At 42.3% G+C, this 20,548-nt stretch overlaps 1 protein-coding gene across 2 annotated transcripts; it reads right to left on the bottom strand.

The window, feature by feature from the left end:
• Positions 1-1,813: 1,813 nt before the first annotated feature.
• lrrc75ba (leucine rich repeat containing 75Ba) lies at positions 1,814-18,804 on the bottom strand. Of its 2 annotated transcripts, XM_037778540.1 has the most exons (5): positions 18,476-18,804; positions 17,923-18,361; positions 13,368-13,496; positions 11,258-11,370; positions 1,814-3,714 (listed from the first exon to the last, which is right to left on the bottom strand). In XM_037778540.1, exons 2-5 carry the CDS (start codon positions 18,223-18,225, stop codon positions 3,108-3,110), a joined length of 1,152 nt encoding a protein of 383 aa, XP_037634468.1. In that variant the 5' UTR covers positions 18,226-18,361; positions 18,476-18,804; the 3' UTR covers positions 1,814-3,107. The 2 variants fall into 2 exon arrangements, with proteins under 2 accessions (XP_037634468.1, XP_037634466.1); XM_037778538.1 differs by having other exon boundaries at positions 17,923-18,555.
• Between the last annotated feature and the right edge of the window lie 1,744 nt (positions 18,805-20,548).

The following is a 20,548-nucleotide window of genomic DNA, read 5'->3' as shown; positions in this document are numbered from 1 at the left end:
TGCCGGAGCATGCAGCAGCTGGAGCAAGATAATCAGATCAAATAGTGAGTCACACGAACAGGAGAGTGGTTTCCTGAGAGAAAGTTTGTGAAGAAATATGATGCACTTTAAGTCTCTGCTCAGAGGCCTACATGGGAAATGTGTTCAACAATTAGGTAAAATCGAATGTTTTTTTTACTCAAAATCCAGGGAAATAAATCAACACTGAAGAGAAAAGGTCAGACAATAAGATCCTGGTGATGTTTGGGGCTGGGCTCCGTTGCCCTGTCACATGGTATTTGGACCTCAGGGGGTGTGACAGTCACACTGTGCCCTGACCTTATAGGAGCCACCTGTTGCAAATGCCACATTATCATGTCTGGCAGCAGAAACAAAAAGTTGCCAGCAGAGGATCATGGGTAGGGCCTCATACGATGATCACCCTGCCTCTGCATGGCAAACGGCGGCAGCTCAGGCGTTTCCCTGACGGCTCACGGCGGCACATGATGATCCGCTGGCTCAGAAACAAGTACAGTGACCAATCCCAAACAGCGCGAAATCTGAGCTGATTTCATTTGCAGACTAATCTGCATAAAATAAATCCTCTGTTTGTTTCTGTCAGCAGCTGCACGCGACCCAGACGTTGCAACAGTTTTTTATTCTGGAGAATTTCAAAATAAAACAAACATCCAGACATCACTTTTCAGTTGGTTCTTTTATTGGCAGTCAGTGATTGGCATGAGACAAGTACACACAGGCTACAAAGGAGAGTTTGACACACGAAACATAAACAAAGTGGACAGTGCTCTCCGTCATCCAAATGAAACATTCAACATGAAAAGGTGTCCGCTCTAGAGTGTACGTTACATTTTCTGAACTATTTCCTGTTCTATTGTGTTATTCCATCAGCCACGTCCCTTTCTTGTTTACTGCTCGAGCTTACAGCAGGAGGTCACCGCGCTTAGTTTCATAATTAGAGTCATTATTATAATTACGGAGACGGACGAAAGACGAAACACCGAAAACAACAACACAAATAATTACAGCAGTAATCAGACATTTTACTGTTACAAACACGTAGAACGCACACTTATAAACATTTATTATATATCTGGGTGATGCTGTTCGTCAATGTTCCTTCTAACAATCATGAGCCATTTGGTCGTCGTTTCACTTTAAAGCTGCAGTAGGCAGATTGGGGCAAATATGATAAAAAAAAAATAAAAATAAATAATAATAAAATGGTCACTATATCCTGACAGTACTGCATGAGACAGGTAATCTGAAAAAAAATCATGTGTTCTTCGGTGCTCCTAATGGCATCTGCAAGATTTCCCAGACCGGAGGAAAACAACAAATCAGAGCCGAGCTGGAGCCTGTCATCTCTGAGCAGCTGTCAATCACTCGCAAACTCTGATCAAACGTTCAAACTAGGCAGCGCTGATCAAATATGAATCAATATTCTGTTACTGTAATGCCTATTTCTCGCCTCAAATGTTTTCAGAATCATCTTGTACTGTACCGTTTAGCTGTAAAATGAGAAAGTTTGTGACCGCATGTTGAGATCAGTTGAGGAAATACCAAGCACCGCCCACCACCCGGAGAAAACTTTCTAATTTTACAGCTAAACAGTACAATACAAGATGATTCTGAAAACATTTTAAGCGAGAAATCTGCCTAGTTTGACTGTTTGATTGGAGTTTGTGAGTGATTGACAGCTGCCTCCATTGAATTTAACAGCCAATAGGAACGCTCTCTCTCTGAAATGACCTGTGATTGGCCAAAGTCTTTGGCCAAAGATTTTTTAAAGCCTGAAAACAGAGCCATAAGGAGGTGCAGAAGTCTAGTTATCTCTCAGAACACTTGAATTACAATATGCTGAAAGGTTATTATGGATTTTTTGCCCAATGATGCCAAAAACATTCTGCCTACTGCTGCTTTAAAGAGGTACGCGGTCAGCTTTGTAAATATCTCTACCTATAAACAATGTACACAGAGTATATGCTATGGAGAAATATAAAAAAAATAGTCCCCTTAAAGTGCTTTTAGTCAGTCTAACTTAATCATTATGTGCTACTGTAGACAGACTAGAACCAATAGATAACAGTCATGTCTGTGTCTCGTAACGAACACACTGAAGTATGCTATCAATAAATGGAACTGACAACATATTTGTAGAGACAAACAGTAGTACTGCTCAGACTCGGTGGCTGTGGCGTGATAAATGCACTGAAACACTGTGGTGATGGATACAATAATTACAAAGAGGTGACTATCAGGCAAAGTACAAAAACAATCAGTGACAGCTACCCATTGTTGAGTCCTACCTGTTGTCTTCTAAGATTGCTTTGTTCACCAAAAGTGCACAGAAAAATAGCCCGTGGAAACACAAGGGGACCATGTTTTGTGTCCCTCATTTACATCGACACAAGGGCTGCGTGGGTATTCACAAGTGGACATTTGGAAAGGGGGGGAAAAAAAAAAACGCAAAAAAGTCTTGACATAGCAGTTTTGCCGGCGTCACGTGACGGGTCGTCGGCTGTATAGTCTGTTGAACTTGTGTCATAGCTTTTGTTGAGAGATTAACAGAGAACACACAATGTGGAGCTAGGCCCTGCCTGCCAGAGATAGTCCCAGTCCTGGTAGAGAACCCAGAGGGACCGTGTGTTTCCAAACTAGCTCGAGTTCCACTTCAGCCGCCGCCGGGATGCTGCTCCTCCATCCAACCAACTGATCGAAATCTCCTTGGGACTGGCTCCTCGGCTGCCACGATCAGAGAGAGAGAGAGAGATAGAGTGATAGAGAGATAGAGTGATAGAGGGAGAGAGAGAGAGAGAGAGAGAACACCGGTTCATTAACTCTTCCAGCCCCCCTCCAATGAAACCGCACCTCGTTCCGAAGAGCACCATCCACCAACACAGTAAGTCCGCCGTCGTCACTTCACTTTCGTCTTGCGTGGGTTAACTCAGAGATGGTTGGGAATAGCTTGTGTCAGGACGAGACAATGTGGGGCTCCCTCGTGCCTCGAAAGGGTGACTGGGCTCGTGGTGTGAGGGCGAGAGGGCGAAGGAGGTAACAGTGCTGTGGGACGACGTTTCAACTCCAGTTGAAAGAGCGGAAACACCCCATCACCTCTCGCAGTAGTGAAGGGTGAAGTTTTTGGAGAGCTGCTTCTCCCCTAAGCTCCACGGCTCCAGCTCGAATTTGTTCCCCATGTCATCCTCGTCCTCCTCCGCCTCTTCCTCCTCCTCCTCTTCTTCCTCGTAGTGGCTGGGCTCCTCGATGGAAGTCTCCAGGTGGTAGCAGTAGGGCTGACCCTCCGTGTACTCGTAGATGGTCGGCAAGCTGCTCTTCAAGCTACAGCGGCGGCGCAGCGCGACCAGCAGCGGCTGAGGCATGGTGAAAATGTCCACATTGTTGCCCAGGTCGATCCAGGCCAGGCTGGAGAACATCTTGGGGTCTTTGAGCATCTCCGTGAGGTCTTTGAGTATAGCCAGGGTGAGGCGGTTGCCGTTGAGAGCCAGGGTACTGAGTTTGGGCAGCGAGGCGAGGAGAGGCAGGAGGATCTTCAGGTTGTCGTCCTGGAGGTCGGTGAAGCTGATGTCCACGGCCACCACGGTGTCTCTGTTGTTTTGGAGGTAGTAGGCAACCTGACGGACATCGCGGGTGGACAGGGTGATGCCCGACAGGTCGACTGAGTCACTGGACAGCTTTTTCTGGAGGGTTGTCTTGAGACTGTTGAAGACAACGAGAAAGAGAGTGGGATTACTCACAGGATTTGTTGACAAGACAACACACAAATCAGTTTAGCTGGAGGATGTGACTTGGGAACAAGGCCGTGGTTTTCTGTTGTGTTTCCTGTGTTGCATAAAGGACGGGGGGGGGGGTGACTGGGCCGGCATGGAGCGGAAGGCTGACACAGAGACTCCAGCATGGGGATTTACTCGTGTAAACAGAGGAGCCAAAACATCCGAACGAGCCAGCAGCTTGAGCTTAGAGCTCCGACGGCCAGGAGCACAGAGCTCCTTATAGCACAGGGCCACGGCAGTTTGCTACTTAAAAGATAAACTATGATGCGTTTTAGAAAAAGAAGATCAAACTTGAATAGAAGATACTGGGCCAGTATATTTATCAGACAGGAAAGGAAAGAGATTAATCTTTTGGAAATGCTCTTTTAAGATGATGTTATTATCTCCACCAAGGAAGGCTGCTTTCCAAATATCATACTTTTGCTTTTTGCTTTTAGTACATACTGCAGCTTACAAAGGACGTACTGTTGTAAACATTGCACCTTGAACTTTGACCCTCTTGCTCATATATTGTGGGACAGAATGGTCAGGAAAGCATGCTGGATTGCATACTGCAAAATGCGACTGGATGTAGTAGGTACATCCTGGTATTTTTTGGCATATGCATTTGACATAGAGGTCGACTGATAGTGGATTTTTAAAGGCCGATATAATAACGATAGTTTGGAGCAGGAAATAGCCGACTAATTGTCCGATAGCTTCTTTACTTCTGCAGCAGCCCAGTCGGCTACTTTTGCATACACAGTTTTTTATAAATCAGTTTTTTGTAACTCCGAATTTAATAATTCAGAAGAGAATATCCTGAGGTGTGATTTGTGAAGGGATGCACCAATCTGACTTTTTCAGTCCCGATATCGATACCTGGGCTTTGGGTTTCGGACGACACCGAGTACCGATCAGATACTAGTATTTAATTAATAAGCTGTATGCCTCACTGTGTGGAAGTGTCTGGGATCATTCTCTTATGTGTCAGGCGACATCAAGCCTGACTTACACATTGTTTTCCCTACTTTGTAAAACAAAATGTGACCAATAAATACATAGATGTATTATTTAATTGTTCTTTATTATTAAAATAATAAAATCGTACCCCAGCAACTTGGTAAAAAATCTTCAAAATTAACAGGAATTACAATTCAGGTGTAAACCTTTTTAATGAAACAACAAATTGGTCAAAACTTACATTGTAAACTATATAATCTATATAGTACATGGAAATGTATTTAATTGATCGGCACCATTGTCACCGATATCCGATCCAGCTATTTGAGTCAGTATCGGCCAGATATCTGATCCGGTATTGATATCGGTGCATCTGTAGTTTCTTCATGTTTGTTATTAAGTTAGCGAGATGTCTCCAAAACCTGCTGACAGATTTTAGTGACATTTGGTGAAAAGTTAGGCAAAGGAACATTGGTTAGTTTTTGTGTAGATCTGAAGTGCAGATCCAGGAATTATTTTCCTAACAGTGCTGTAAATAGGGTATTTTTGAATATATATTTTCACTATTTTCTCATGAACTACTGCACTTACTGGATCGAAATAATCTTTCAGGTGCATGATTGTTGGTAATATGATCAGGGTACAAAACACAAGTAATGCTTAACTAATGCATGATGCATCATGGATTCTTGTTGCTCCCCATTAATAAATGATCAGTGATTAGTTAACATTTGTAATCCTTAATTGATGATGCATTAAGTAAAAGTTCCTTCATGCATTCATTTATAGCCTACGCCACCAAATGAGCTGGAATGCTAATTACATAGCACATACAAGCCTCTACGAAAGCAAAGTGGCTGCAGCGTGAGTTTTTTCAAAATGTTGTATTGTTGTTTTTGAAAGAAGTGGAGTGTTGCAAAGAAGACAATGGTGCACTAAAAATCTAAAACATTTAGCAGGTGTTGGTTGACAAATCAGAGGAGAATCGACAAACATGTTTAAGTCAACCGTTTAATAAAGGGAAAAAGTATTAATGTTAGGGTATTGAAGCTGGGGTAGGTAGGTTGGCTTAAATATGATTTAAGAAAAAGTTATTTTTAGAAAACGGTCACTATATCCTGATAGTAATGCATGAGAAACTGAAAAAAAAATCATGTGCCTCTGTGTCCTCCGGTGCTCCTAATGGCATCTGCAAGATTTCACAGACCGGAGGAAAACAACCAATCAGAGCCGAGCTGGAGCCTGCCGTCTCTGAGCAGCTGTCAATCACTTGCAAACTCCGTTCAAACAGTTAAAATAGGCAGCGCTGATCAAATATGAATCAATATTCTGTTACTATAATGCATATTTCGTGCATAAAATGTTTTCAGAAACATCTTGTAGTGTACTGTTTAACTGTAAAATTAGAAAGTTTTTTCCGGCTGGTGGGCGGTGCTTGGTATTTCCTCAACTGTTCTCAACATGGCTGCCAGGTCACAAACTTTCTCATTTTAGTGCTAAAAAAGTACACTACAAGATGTTTCTGAAAACATTTAATTATATTTGCTCCAATTCTACTGTACCTACTGCTGCTTTAAGCATGTGTTTTGCAATTAAAAAGTATTACCTGATAGTTTATCAGTGTGTATTTCAATGCAGATTAAACTTTCAGAACCACTTTTCATTATTAAAATAACACATTTGGAGGATTGTGTAACCGTGGCTGAGGCGTGCCACGCTCCCTGGCTGCTTTCTAGTCGTATTTTATAGTGTTTTTTTCGTGTTTGACACTGTATATTGAGGTGATTTATAAAGTGAATGACAGTCATAAAAGGAAAATTGATTCAGTGTGTGAGTAGTGAGTAATATGTACATGATATTTGTGTGTTTTGGTGCCTGGATATTGCGTAATACAAGCAGGATTTGAGGCTGAATGTGAACACAAGTGATACTTTTCTGTAGTAATAGCTATTGCTTTACATTGCAGCTGGAAATATTTGTGCATTATTTACACACCTTGCCCTTTTGTTTCCCAAAGGGCAAGGGATGTGGTGTGTTTAACTTGAGCTGCTACTGAAGTGGCCTGTAACACTGATTCGGTGTCAGAGTGAATTATAACCTCCTCCGGCGCCCAGTGACTTACTGTGACATCCACTGCGGTACCTGTCACTTGTCATGCTTTAAAGTGTTTTTTTGGTCCTGTTGAAAACGGATGCGCCCCTGAGCGGCATTTACTGCTTCGCTTTAGAAGCAGGCGATGGGTTGATGGGCAGAAATGTCATGCTTTGGAGCGTTTGTATTAATTGCAAACACATGAAAAAGGAGCATCACTCATGCAGCCAGGCTAAAGGGGAGTTTAATCAGCTGTTGAGATGAAGACATTTATCAACTTGGCCGTTGTATCTTTATCAAAGTCTTGTGAGCCACAGCCTCCCCCCTCTCTATTGTCTGGCCTTTTATATGACAGAAACCTCATCTCCTCCAGAGGCACAAAAGTCCTAATGGCTGTGGCCTGGCAGAGGCTGCCCTGCAGGTGTGAATAGGTTTTGATCACACAACTCCTTTCCCTTTTGTCAGACAGACTCATCCCTTTTTGAGCTCAGGAAAAATGGATGTCTGAGGTCTGAGGCGTCCTCTCCGGAAGCCTCTATTATCCTTCGCCCAGATTAATCTGACACCAGAAAACAAGGGTGTCACTGATAACTTCTAGCGGGCGGCTTTTCTGTTGTCTTTACATCCACGAGAACACTGGCGACAGAGATCAGTTTAGATGACAGAACTAGTTCACAGGTAAGAGATTAAAAAAGAAATATGTGTGAATGAATAGATGTTGCTGAGTAGATGTCCTAAGCAGCCGGCAGACAAATAAACCCACACTAACGGCTGAATTGAAGCCAGTAATAACACACAAGGCATCAACATTTTAGTAACAGTGGATGCTCATAAGTCTAATAAATATCCATCCATTATCCATTAAGTAATCAATTAAATTGACATTGTATAATGAAGCCGTCTATTAAGTATTCGCACTTAAACACTGAGGAAGCACAGTGTGTCTCTCGTCTCCTCCGTGTGTCATTGATTTAATATAATGAGGCAGCATTTGAATTCAGTCTGCGTGAACGGAATCGCTCCTATTATTTATTAACATAAATATTCATATCCAGAGAGTTATCTGATGCCAGTTGAGATGAGGTGAAATGCTATTTGGGGAAAAATAAGAATGCTTTTTGAAACAGTTCAAATGAATGTGTTGACAAGTGTAATAACGTCCCGTTTTATTTCAACTTTAAATAAGTATTTTCCAGGAGTTCATTTGCTCCTCTCCCTCCCCACCACCCCCACCGGGCTATTATTACATTGCTCGCATCGCTTTGTTTTCTGCAGAGTCATTTACGGTAAAGCTTTGCTCTATTATTCATATCGGCCCTCTGATGGTTGGAGCTGAACTGCGCAGGAGATGAGCAGTCTAATCACATCTGCTCGCTGGCATTTCATTTATATCTTCAATTCGTTTTGTGATGCATTATAAGACTATAGAGGAGTGTGCAACAGTGACACACACACCGCTGCATTGTCCTTCATGGTGCAGGGAATCCAAGCTCACAGTCCATATTTAATAAAGGCAGATCCTGCACATAAATATATCTTTACGTTTGATGGATGTTTTGGTCAAACTGAGGAGCTGGACTGACCGCTTTCTGTATTTTCCCGAAGCTGAAGCACTCAGTCAAAATGACTGGTGGGCCCCTGGGGAAGCTTTAACATGCATATCATGCTACAATGCACAATATAATGTTTATTAATGAATGAGAACAGGTGATGTGGAAACTAAAAAGGCAGCGGCCACTGAATGGTTATTCAGTTTCTGAGCGGTAAAGATGACGAAGGAACAAAGTAGTTACGAGGTCAGAAAAGCCTGATGGAACAGGACGACAGTGGTGTGAAAATTGAAGAGGAAATAAAGGTCACCAAAGTGTCGGCAATTTTTACGCTTACATGAACCTCGGCAGCATTTCTGGGTCAAGCTTATTGTCAAACTCTCTCATTAAAAAAAACAGAAAGAAAAACATTTCCAGCAAAAGCCAAATAACTAGTTAGATAGATTAACAGGATTAGGGAGATTGAGACATTAATTCAGAGTGGCATTTCAGTCAGAAATGTGTGTGTTGAAGTATTTAGAACGACCGGTGTTCTGTGTTAATGCTGGATAATGAAGGGATGAAAAATCCGGTGGCATTAAAGAGGACTGAGCTGTTTCTGTTTCCTCTGAGGACAGAGAAACCTCTCAGAGGTGAGACTGTTGCATTTTTGCACGGATGAGGGCAGTTTGCCTGCAGCTGAACCAAGATGGAAGTTAAAAGGGAAGTAAAAATCCACCCTAAAACGACATGCTTTTCTTTTAAATGTGGACAGTTAAATCTTTATTTGATGGAGGAATAATCCAACATTTTGTAAAATACGCTCAATCGCTTTTTTGCAGAGTTAGACGAGAAGATGGACAACACTCTCATGTCTGTGCGCTACGTATGAAGCTACAGTCAGGAGACAGTTAGCAAATCTTTACTACAGATTGAAACGAGATATAACGTGTTGTTTAGTGAGCTTTAGAGGTGTTGCTAGGCAGATATTGTGACCTTCGGACGGAGCGAGGCTAGCTGTTTCCCCCTGATTCCAGTATCTATGCTAAGCTAAGCTAACCATCTGCAGGCTTCATATTTACAGACATGAGAACAGGTTTATTATAGTACTCTAAAAGTGAAACTAAAACTAAAATAAGCACTGAAAAATATTGTTAGTAAAAAATAATTACAAAAATTATAAAAAATTATAAAAATAAAAATGAACGTAAATTCATTTCAGTTTAATTTATTATCTGTAAGATATCACTACCAAAAAAGGAGACAGCATAAACCCAATATCTCCTGCTGTATAATATATAGGAGCATCCTGACTGGGACACTCTTTCCTAAAACCTGAATGATACCCTACTATAGGCTACAAATAACACAGGAAAGCACTTTAACTGTTAACATCAAACACACCACCTTAACCCTACAATGTTCCAGTTGGGATATTATTGTAGTATTATAGGCCTACTATAGAAGACGCATAGCCTGACAATACAAATAGCAATAAAATCGCAGCTGATTGTGACTGACTGAGTACAACATGCTTTAAGCCATAATGAATAAATAGGAATAACTGGCAAGAGATTGCTGATACCGGCCGATATACACTGGCACTTACTTTTTTCCACTTCAAGCACTGAAACTAAAACTAAAATGAAATTGAAAAGTCAAAACTAAAATAAAATAAAAACTAAATGAAAACTCTAAACTATTATAACCTTACATGAGAGAGGCGTTGATCTTCTCTAACTTTCGACAAGAAAGCAAATAAGTTTCCCAAAATGTCAAACAACAACACACAAACAACCTCTGAACCTTAGAAACTAACTGTGCACCCGGGGAATATTTGTGTCAGAATCTAAATTATTACACACCTGCTTTTATAAAAGTGCTAAACCAGAAAAAAAAAAGTCTCTCCAGAAATTGAGTTTCCTATTCGCGGTGCGCGGCAGCCTGGCCCTGTCTCGTCTCTTTTTAGCTGTGACAGGTATTTCTTGGTGAACACAAGCTGTCAGAGCTCCCGGCGTCTACTGTAGGCTATTAATATTCTGTTTTAGGGTGGATTTCTGTTTAATGATTCATGTTGCTCCTGCTGTCTCAGCTGGTGTCAGACCGTCTCTTTCTCTCTGCAGGTTTACGAAGCAACATGACTAAGTAAAAAAAAAAAAAAAAAGCCCCTTCAGTTGGGAATTTAGCAATCGTGTGTATCTGCACATTTCGAGAGATGCTGTCAGTGTCTGTTAAATCTTGCGTCTTTCCTCTTCTGGGCCGAATTAGACGTCCACGAGCACAACAAAGCCAGAGCCCTGTGATACTGCCTGTGTTGATACCTCAGACTGACTCATAATGAACCTGTCTCATCTCACTGTGTCCCCATTGTCTCCTCCTCAATCCTGAGATTATTTTCACCCTCGGAAACTGAATGCATTATACGCAGCGTCTAGCCGGCTGTAGAATAAGCAATTACATGAGAAAGAATTACGACAATCTGCTTATGAATAGGATTACTGAGCAACACCTGGGCACACAAAAAAAAACTATCTGTACACTAATTCATCATTTGCACATCAACAGCAATTCACTCGTTCATAAAGACGAGCATAATTACATTATAACACGACCCTCCCAGCTTTTCCTAAGCAAACAGATGGACACATTTGTTGCTGTGCCACTTCTGAAGAGAGAGAGAGAGGCCAGTGGCAACGCACGGACCTCAGCACTTGAAAAAGAAAGATGATTGACGGCCGTGGTTGCCATGGCATCCCCTCCAGGTCAGCCTGTGGCCAGCTCCGTCCTAGTTCAATGTCAGCCACAAAGATGGAAATCTCTACAGCTCGACACGGAGCCGAGCCCTGCTCTCTGTTGTGCGGAGCCACAGATTTATTACAGACTGGATGTCTGGACAGAAGGGCTTACCAGGCCTGGGATTTCCGTCTGGACATGCTCTGCCTCAGCCACTTTGAGTGCGGGGTCAGGTGGTAGATCAGCTGTCTACAAATCTTGTCCGAAGACTTTATGGTGTCTGCGTCCTGAAAAACAAAGGAGAAAGATAACAATAACGGCACTCAGAACAAAGAGATCAACAGCAGCAGTGACGCAGCAGCTTTCAATATGAGATTTTCTGCTTCTGTGTGTAAGAGAAAAACATTGTTGCTATTCATTATTTCCCACTATCTGGGCTTTAGGTTTCCTCTATTTTCTAAAAACTTACCAACCTGTAACTGTGAGATTTTGCAACAGGAACAAAAAAGGTTTGTTATTATTCGTGACGCCTTGAGCTACTCCTGAACAAAACACAATTTAGCTGGCTTGCTGGAGCAAGGAAATCTAATCACATGCAGTGTGCATCGGTGGGGAAAACACAGGAAATACACAGGAGAGGTGAGATTCAACACAGCCACTGGTAAACGTTGTGTGTTGGTGGCCATTGGCTACATCAAAATGATTCAGTAGTCGCCGTTGGAGCTTGAGACACTGACCTATGAATTACTTTCTGTGCACAAACATACAGCCATCTTTATTTAATGTGCTAGATCATTTGATTCCTTGTCACTTGTAATTTTGCAGATATTAAAGGGGACATATCACGAAAAATTCACTTTTTCCATGCTTGTGCAAATACATTTGGGTATCTGGAGTAGGGATGTTATGATACCAGAAATTTCGTAGTCGATACCAATACCAGTGAAATTTCAAAGTAAAACAATAAATCCCATGTACAACATACACCTCATTATTACCATTTGTGTACTGGTTTTTGTTAGGAAGTTAAACAGGTCATCATTCCCTCTCTATTATCTATTTTATATAGAGTGCTGCAGGAATGAGTCCTAAAACCTGGAAATTAGTGAGCATTTTAGCTCTTCTGGTTCTCTCGTCTGGAAGTCAGTGGGTTTTTTGAATTGGTTTTTAGTTAGATGCCTGAAATAAGGCCTGTGGTTAACACAAGCTGAAGAGGTTTAAATGTTTGCGACATTAAGTACATCAATAAATACTCACTCATAAATTTTGAAGCCTTTATGTATCTTGGCGGTGGCTAACAAGTGGCTAAATGAGACTACTAAACGTCACCACACTGACTCATCCGCCTTTACAGCCTCGTTGTTTATACTCTCGCTCATGCGAGCCTTGTTGTTGTTTGTTTATACCCTAACGTTAGCTTTTTACTTCTGGTGATTGCATTCCCACTTCAAAAATCATAAAAGTGGAATTAATTTGTGACGATTATCTTGCTGAACAAAACATGTAAATATCATAAATGTGTGTTTACCACAGAGCTTATTTTCTGCAATAGTCCTAAACCTAATGGAAAAATCCCATTGGCTTTTTGTCGAGGGAACCAGGGCGACGCTAACTTCCTGGTTGGCCTACAAAAATACGACACGGCTTGAGAACTACCTTTGCAAAGGTGCACCATATTTTTCTCGCAAGCCAATCGGAGCAGGAGTAGGTCTTAAAGAGACAGGCGCTAAAACGGAGTATTTCAGACAGAGGGTGAATACAGGTATATTCAGACAGACAGTATGAGAAAAATAATGTATTTTCTGAACATTAAAGAATGTAAACATGTTCTAGTAGAAACCCCAAATACAAGTATGAACCTGGAAATGAGCATTATATGTCTCCTTTAAGTAATTCCAGTTTAATAAACTTAATAAGCAGGTGGGAGATCTCAAGATATGGTTCCATAAATTTAACAAAGTGCATTGAACAAAATGGCAGAAAGAAAATCTAACAACCACAAATATCTGGGATTCATATGAAACAGATGTTCCTATTTCTAGCTGCTCATAAGTAGGCTAACATGTGTCTGCAGGATTTCTTTCAACCATCCATCTGTAGAAATTTAAGTCGATAACATCCTCAGATCGGATTCTCATTGATCTTGAGAACTCAATGCTTAACAAAAGGAAACCATCCGGGGGCGTATTTTTAGGCGAATGCTTTGTTTTGCAGAACATAAGCGGATTTCTGCGGATCCCGCTCTGCGAGTGATATGGAAAGGAAGAAATAAAAGTAAGCTGACCTTCTTAGGACACTGCATCTCTCGAGCCAGGCTGAGCAGCAGCTCGTGCGAGATCGGGTCCACCAGGTTGAGGAAGGCAGCGTTTTTGTACAAGATGTCGTTGAGCGAGGTGCCTTCCAAACCGAGATCCTACCAAAGCAGACAAGATGAAAGGCATTACAGCAATATGATGTTATAAAAAAAACATCCTGCAATAATTATAATCAGGTAACGAAAAGTGTGACTTTGGACCTGAGGAAGGAGTGGGGGGGAAGCATTCGTGATGGGCCCTGCTGTGTCAAGGGCAACGTGACTCAAGATGGAAAGATAAAAGTAGTGTTTTGTTTTAAATATTCATTAAAGGAGACAGGAGCTTTTTCATCTTCAGCAGGAAAGTGAGATCTAGGGGGGAGGCACAGGGAACGCGGTGTTTTGGCATATATAATAGCACCGTGGCATCGAGCCACACGTGTCCCAACATGCCACAGCACAAACTGTTTCAAAGGTTATTTGTAAGGTAATTTTTCCATGCTTTAAGGCAGGGGTTGTCAAACTTTTTTTAAAGGGGAGAAAGTTTAAGACTCCTCTTAATCGTAACTGCAATTTGCTTACAACCATATGTACTCTTGCTGTAGATGCCATTGGAACTATTTGCATTAAAACTTTTCAAGCTCAATACTTCAGACCTGTTTCAGATAAGACAAGATAACCCTTTGTTAGTCCCACAGCAGGAAATTTGCAATGTTATTTAATATTAATGCCACTTATATACCTTTAAACAGAGGGTGATATTATAAAAAATTGCATTTGGACTCAACTTGACAGCATTTATAGCCTACATCTCAAGTAATTGATCATAAAGGCTTTCAGAAAATGAACAGTATAGCAAGACTGGCATAGTCCTAATAAATCCAGATCTTTACACTTACAAGTCTAAAGCTGACTGTCAGTAAGTGCTTCAACTTAAAAATAATTGACTTATTGCCATGTGTCACAATCATATCAGAGTTTCTACTGGCCAAACGCCAACTTGGTTGGGAGTAATGGACACAATATGCTTGTTTTATTGTCCCCATCTGTAGATATACACTTTTTAATGATACAGCACAATTTTATAGCATTCCATATGCCACAGACCGCAGTTTGAGAGTCACTGCTTCAAGGAATATGCATGCTCCACTATGACGTGAGACCCTGATCTTCCCAAACCTTCCTTGGAAATCTCAAAAACGCATTTAATCCCCTGGCTGCATGCTATTTTCAAAACATATGTCTCTCTCTAACCACAATTCTTGGTTTATAATTCCTTTCTCCTCCATAGAAATATGGCAGTGGAATTTTCTAAATGTGGGATTTTGAGTACACGTGATTTAAAAGTTTGTGCAGCACATAAATACATCTGCAAAGAGGTCAGAACTGACAGCTTTCATTGCAGCTTACTCACAAATATGACAAATCCAAAAGGATCTGCGTTAAAAAAAACAAATCTACTGGAAAAAAAAGGGGATTTCAGATGACCTTTGGAGTGTGAAGAGACAAGCAACAGTCAGCGGTGCAGCTTTGTGAACTGAACTGTAATCTGCCTTCATCAACACGTCCCTCCTCGAGGTTCTAACGAGGCAAACCATGACAAGCACTTGTGCAACTTTAATGAGAGGAGCGAGCGTCTGAGACAGGCACATGCAGCGTGCACACACCTGCATCCAGACACGTTTCTTTTCTCTCCGAACACAATCAGAATTGATTGCAATAGACAGTTGGAGTGGGAGGCAGGCAGCTCTACATTACCGGCTCCCCTTTTAACAAGGGCACCGGTAAACACAGACTGAACCCAGGGCGGGGGGAGAAGCAGCTTCTGCCCTTTTGAGAGACAAGGTATAAAAATATCTCCCTTCTGAGTTTAGACACGATCAATTGGTATATGCGAGCTCGGCGTGAAGCCACAGATCCTTTCCCCCGTATCTGCAGCAGAGCTCAGATCTTTTGTCATATCTGGAGCACGGCACACCGTAACACACGCCAATTAAATCTGCCACGAACTCCTTTTGAATTCAGCGTCTCTCAGATATCTGCCTGCAGAGCATGCGAGTAAAGATAAAGGAAGGCTTGTTTAATAGAAGTGGAGCTCATTTAGAAGGAGCGAGCCCATGTCCCTTGTGACGTGGCTGTCATGGAGCCGGGGCCGGCCAGTTTATCTCCTCGGCTTGATTAAGGAGGTTTCACTCTCTCCTGTGTCGAGGCTTCAGAGTAATTAACGCTGGATTGGCCGACAGCGAAAAGACAGAGGGGGGCCTGAGGGCAGGCAAACAAATGAGACCGCCAAGGTTTGCTGTCACATCTTCGATGCACCTACATATTCCCTTACACGCGTTTTAATGCTACATATCCCACAGAGGCTGAGAAAAAGGCCTTGATCAAACCGTCTGACTAAAATCCAACAGCCTTTACTCGGTGTAGTATTCTAGGTCACAACAACAATACCTACTTGTAATTACAGTCACGGTCAAGTGAAGACTGCTTCTAACATACTGCAACAAAAGCTCTTTGAAAAAAAAACACTAAAAAAACAGCTGTGTTTTTGGCTTTGGCTTTGGCTTTTAGAGATTTTCATCAGCCAAAAAGTGAAAAAAAACATTAGTAATCCTCTGAAAATCACCAAAAATCACATGATTTTCACATACACTATTAAAGCTGAAGTAGGCAAGATGGAGCAAATATGATTAAAAAGAGTTATTTTTATAAAACAGTCACTATATCCTGACAGTAAAGCATGAGACAATAAAAATCATGTGCCTCTGTGTCCTTCTGTGTCAAACTAGGCAGTGCTGATCAAATATGAATCATTATTATGTTACTGTAATGCCTATTTCTCTCCTCAAATGTTTTCAGGAACATCTTGTAGTGTACTGTTTAGCTGTAAAATGAGAAAGTTTGCTCCGGCTGGTGGGCGGTGCTTGATATTTCCTCAACAGATCTCAACATGTCACAAACTTTCTCAATTTACACCTAAACAGTACACTACAAGATGTTTCTGAAAGGCGAGAAATAGGCATTACAGTAACAGAATATTGATTCATATTTGATCATATTTTATCTTTTTTTGTGCCTAGTTTGACCGTTTGATCAGAGTTCGCGAGTGATTGACAGCTGCCTCCATTGAATGAACAGCCAATAGGAACGCTTTCTCTCTGAAATGACCTGTGATTGGCCAAAGTCTCCTGTCACGGGGTACATTTTTTAAAGCCTGAAAACAGAGCCATGAGGAGGTGCAGAAGTCTAGTTTTCTCTCAGAACACTTGCATTATAATATGCTGAAAGGTTATTATGGAATTTTTGCCAAATGATGCCAAAAATATTCTGCTTACTGCCGCTTTAAAGCAATGACAGCAGTCTAAATTTTTTATTTCTGTGATCTTTTTTATAAGCCTATAGAGTTAATAAAAGCGTTTGGGAGAAGAAGAATATTTTGTATGGTGGCACACAGGACTCCAGGCCTTACATTGTTGCTGCTGGAGCACAGGCCATTACATCGAGAGAGAGAGAGAGAGAGAGAGAGAGAGAGAGAGAGAGAGAGAGAGAGAGAGAGAGAGAGAGAGACATTAGAGTGTTAGAACAGCCTGAGGAGAGGTGAGACTCTGGCTGAAGTGGGGGGAAACAAGGACACATGTAGATAGGAGGGTGGAGGAGGGGATGGGGCTCTATTGTGGAATCCATACAGTATATATATATAGATATATAATACAGATCCCATCTAAAAACAATGTAATTGGGAGTTTACGTTTGCTCATTTCCTCATTTAGTGTTTATTTGTTTTGCACAATTTAAGACTATACAACATAAAAAATAAATAAAAAAATGAATAATATACAGTGCAGGAAGAGGCAAAAAACCCACTGGGCTTATCTGAAGCCTCCACCTAGAGACAAGATTAATATAAAGAAATAATATGACTACATAATAGTGATAACAAAACAATTAGGACAAGATATATATAATAACAACAATAACAATACAGTAAATATATCAAAAAAGATAAGTGTGTGTGAGTATGTGTGTGTTGCGTTGAAGTGTATGGTTAGTGTTTGTGAGGAGGATATTGATTTAAATATCTATAATGACTTCTGGGCAAACGTAACCAAACAACAAGTGTCAAATCAAATGTCAACACGGAGCATGTTCACCCATCACAGTGAGAGCGATCACTGTGATGGTGAGTCACACGCTGGCTGCCACTGAAGCAACGTGTCACCAGGTACAACGTGCCTCTGCCTCTGGTGGCCTACTTTCTATAATAAACACAACAAATGCTTCTGGAAGTGGACAAAGCAGTGAGGGGTGCCATGCATGCAGAGAAAGGGGGTCAGAGGTCAGAGGTCAGATCCTGCAGCAGAAGGGGGTTAAAGCACCTGTGGCACACTGCAAAAAAATGTAGGACATCAGAGTGCATTCACACACATTCACACAACATCTGCTTGTTCTGCTCCATCTGTTGCTCTGGTGATGTGTTGAGAGGATGTATGGCTGCATGAGCATCAAAGCAGCAGTGCACACAGTGTGTAAACAAGTCTGGCCTTACCTTCCTCAGTAATTTGAGCACGTCGGTCGCCTGCTCTATCCTGCGGTCACGGAGCAGCTTCTGGATCTCCTTGATCCACGTCACTCTCCTCATGTAGGGACTGTGGTTGGTCCTCCGCAGCATCCCGGGCAGTTTGTCCGATTTCAGCATCAGAGCAAACAGAAAGTCTCCTCCTCCGCCTCGGCTGCTCCTGTCTCTGTCTCCGCTGTCTCTCTCTCTCTCTCCTCCATCCACAAGCTTGCGTCGCTTCTTGGAGAAATTCTCATTGTCCAGGCTGCTCTGTCTGCTCAGTCTGGAACCCATAATGGTTGTTTTTTTCCTCTAACGTTGCAGACGATATCACCAAGCGGACAAACCCATGATGAGATGTTTTTTTCCTTCAGTTTTTTTCCCCTTCGTGCTGTCTGGCGGCTGCGCAGCTGCCTGCTGGATGGATCCGCTGCAGAAACAACACGTTAATATCCCTCGACAGTCTTAATTTGTCACCACACTCTCATGCACCCTTCACACATTGCTATTTTGATTTCTTTCCCCCCCATCTACACACACACACCGCGGGCTATACGTGCGCCTGGCTCGGATGCTGATGCTGAGGATGCTCCGGCTGCTTCATCCTCTCAGGCTGTCTCTCTCTCTCTGCTTTACGCTGCTGTTTAGGTTGGAGGAGCAACGTGGAGCGTCCGACCAATGGCAGCATCCGATGTCTCTACACGTCTCTCCTCCCAGGCTTCAAATCCCCCCTCTGCCACAAGCAGCTACAACAACAAAAGCATGAAGGATGTCAGTGTTGTTAGATCTTAGACAATCAAAGACAATCTGATAAACCATGTTGAACTCCTCAAAATAACTAGAGAATGATTTTTTTTTTTTTATTCATGCAGTGTAAAGTAACAGAGACACATTAAAGGGACTATTTGTAACTTTCAGAAATGCTTGTTAACAGCGACACCTGTGGCCGTTAAGTCAACGAAAGTCAGCGTCCTGTTGCTCGCACTTGTGACACACGTCAGCTAAAACCACAATATCACTCTATATTTCACCTGCTTGGCAGTAATGTAAGCTGACCAGACGAAGGTCTCTCCATGAACATGATTTAGATCTGATCCTAGTACTTTTCCTGCTTCAGCCTCCCGACCAGGAACAGGGGAGACACCAGCACCCGGTCAGAGACGATAACGTAACTCACTGCGGAGCCCCGTCACTTCCCAAGACACGGAAAACCTCTGTTGGTCTGGAGGAGCTGCAGCAGTTATTATACACAAACGTCCACTGTACATCCACTAGATATTCTCAGAGCTACTAACTCTTCTGCAGTGTGTAGTGTGCACGCAAGCACGAAAGGGTGGAGTGCGAGAACGCGCGCGGTGTGTGAGTGAAGGCAAGCAGGCAGAGGAGCAGAGACTCCGGCCCTGGAGACCAAAGCTACGGTCTCCCCTGTGTCTTCTGGTCGTGGTCGGGGCGCTGGAGCAGGAAGAGTTGACACTGTTTTTCAAGACGGGCTTCACTAGATATAACTTTGCAGTTTTGGTGTTTCCGTGTAGTTTGTGTCGGAGTCTTTTCTGAACAGCGCAGCCACACGAGAGCGCGCATATGCGAGCGCGCATGGGACACCGACCCTTTAATAGACATTTCTGTAAATGTGCCAGTTTAGCCATCATGGCTCATTTTCAACATGCAGTCCCGGGGCAGGTGTAAGGATCAGCTTGTGTTTGAGTCTTTTTTTCTCTCCAGTTGCACAGTAACATGTGATTTGCCATTGGCTCTGTACAAATATGAATTTCTCTTTTGGCAATCCTGTTGTCAGTCAGCCGTTGCACGAGCTGTCAAACCCTGTTCGCACTTGTCACAACTCCGCTAAATCACTGTCACTCTTTGATCCACATCCATGTCCCAGAGTGTGTTTCTGTCACATGAATCAGTATCTCGGTCCAGGGACCCAAAGGGTCACTGATGGGGGACTCTTACTGTAGCTATGTGCATCCTGAGACAGCTCTCAGTTAAAGGGCCAGTGTGCAGGATTTCGGGGGATCGATGAGTAGAAATGGAATATAATATTCATAACTATGTTTTCATTAGTGTATAATCACCTGAAATTAAGAATCGTTGTGTTTTCGTTAGCTTAAAATGAGCACTTCATATCTACATCAAAGAAGCGAAAAGACGAAACTCGTTTTACTGGCATCTTGTAGTTGCTTTCAGTCCATAATGGAATACTGCTGTTTAGTCCTGAAGCTATTCAGACACCTGAGTGTACAGAAACATGGACTAAAGTGCCTTGAGGTGTAGAGATAGTAATACTGGTGTTATACTGCTGTTAAGTCCTGAAGCTATTCAGACACCTGAATGTACAGAAACATGGACTCTACTGCTCTGAGGTGTAGAGATAGTAAACTCCAGCAACACTACTGCTTCAAAACTCTCTCACCTTACTCAAAAGGCACAACCACAACACATCCACAGATATTAATACTACATAAAATACAGTTAACAGGTAGTGTCTCTCTACTCCTGCTCCCCCCCCCCCCCCATTTAGCGTTGCTTTGATGCTGCAACGGAACGAACAATTGACTTTCACTTCTTGGCAATATACGTTCTTTGTCTACGGGAGCGGGTCCTCTTCATGGAG

The sequence above is a fragment of the Sebastes umbrosus genome, chromosome 8 (assembly GCF_015220745.1).
Source record: "Sebastes umbrosus isolate fSebUmb1 chromosome 8, fSebUmb1.pri, whole genome shotgun sequence".
In the NCBI taxonomy this organism is placed as follows: domain Eukaryota; kingdom Metazoa; phylum Chordata; class Actinopteri; order Perciformes; family Sebastidae; genus Sebastes; species Sebastes umbrosus.
Note: the sequence above shows the minus strand (reverse complement) of the source record. Positions and strands in the feature narration are given on the sequence as shown.

Coding starts and splice junctions, on each gene's coding strand:
- lrrc75ba (XM_037778540.1), bottom strand. CDS start 18,225: ATGGGTTCCAGACTGAGCAGACAGAGCAGCCTGGACAATGAGAATTTC. Junction 11,371..13,367: donor AGATGCAGTGTCCTAAGAAG/GTCAGCTTACTT, acceptor TTTGTTTTTCAG/GACGCAGACACCATAAAGTC. Junction 3,715..11,257: donor AGACGGAAATCCCAGGCCTG/GTAAGCCCTTCT, acceptor TGTCTTCAACAG/TCTCAAGACAACCCTCCAGA.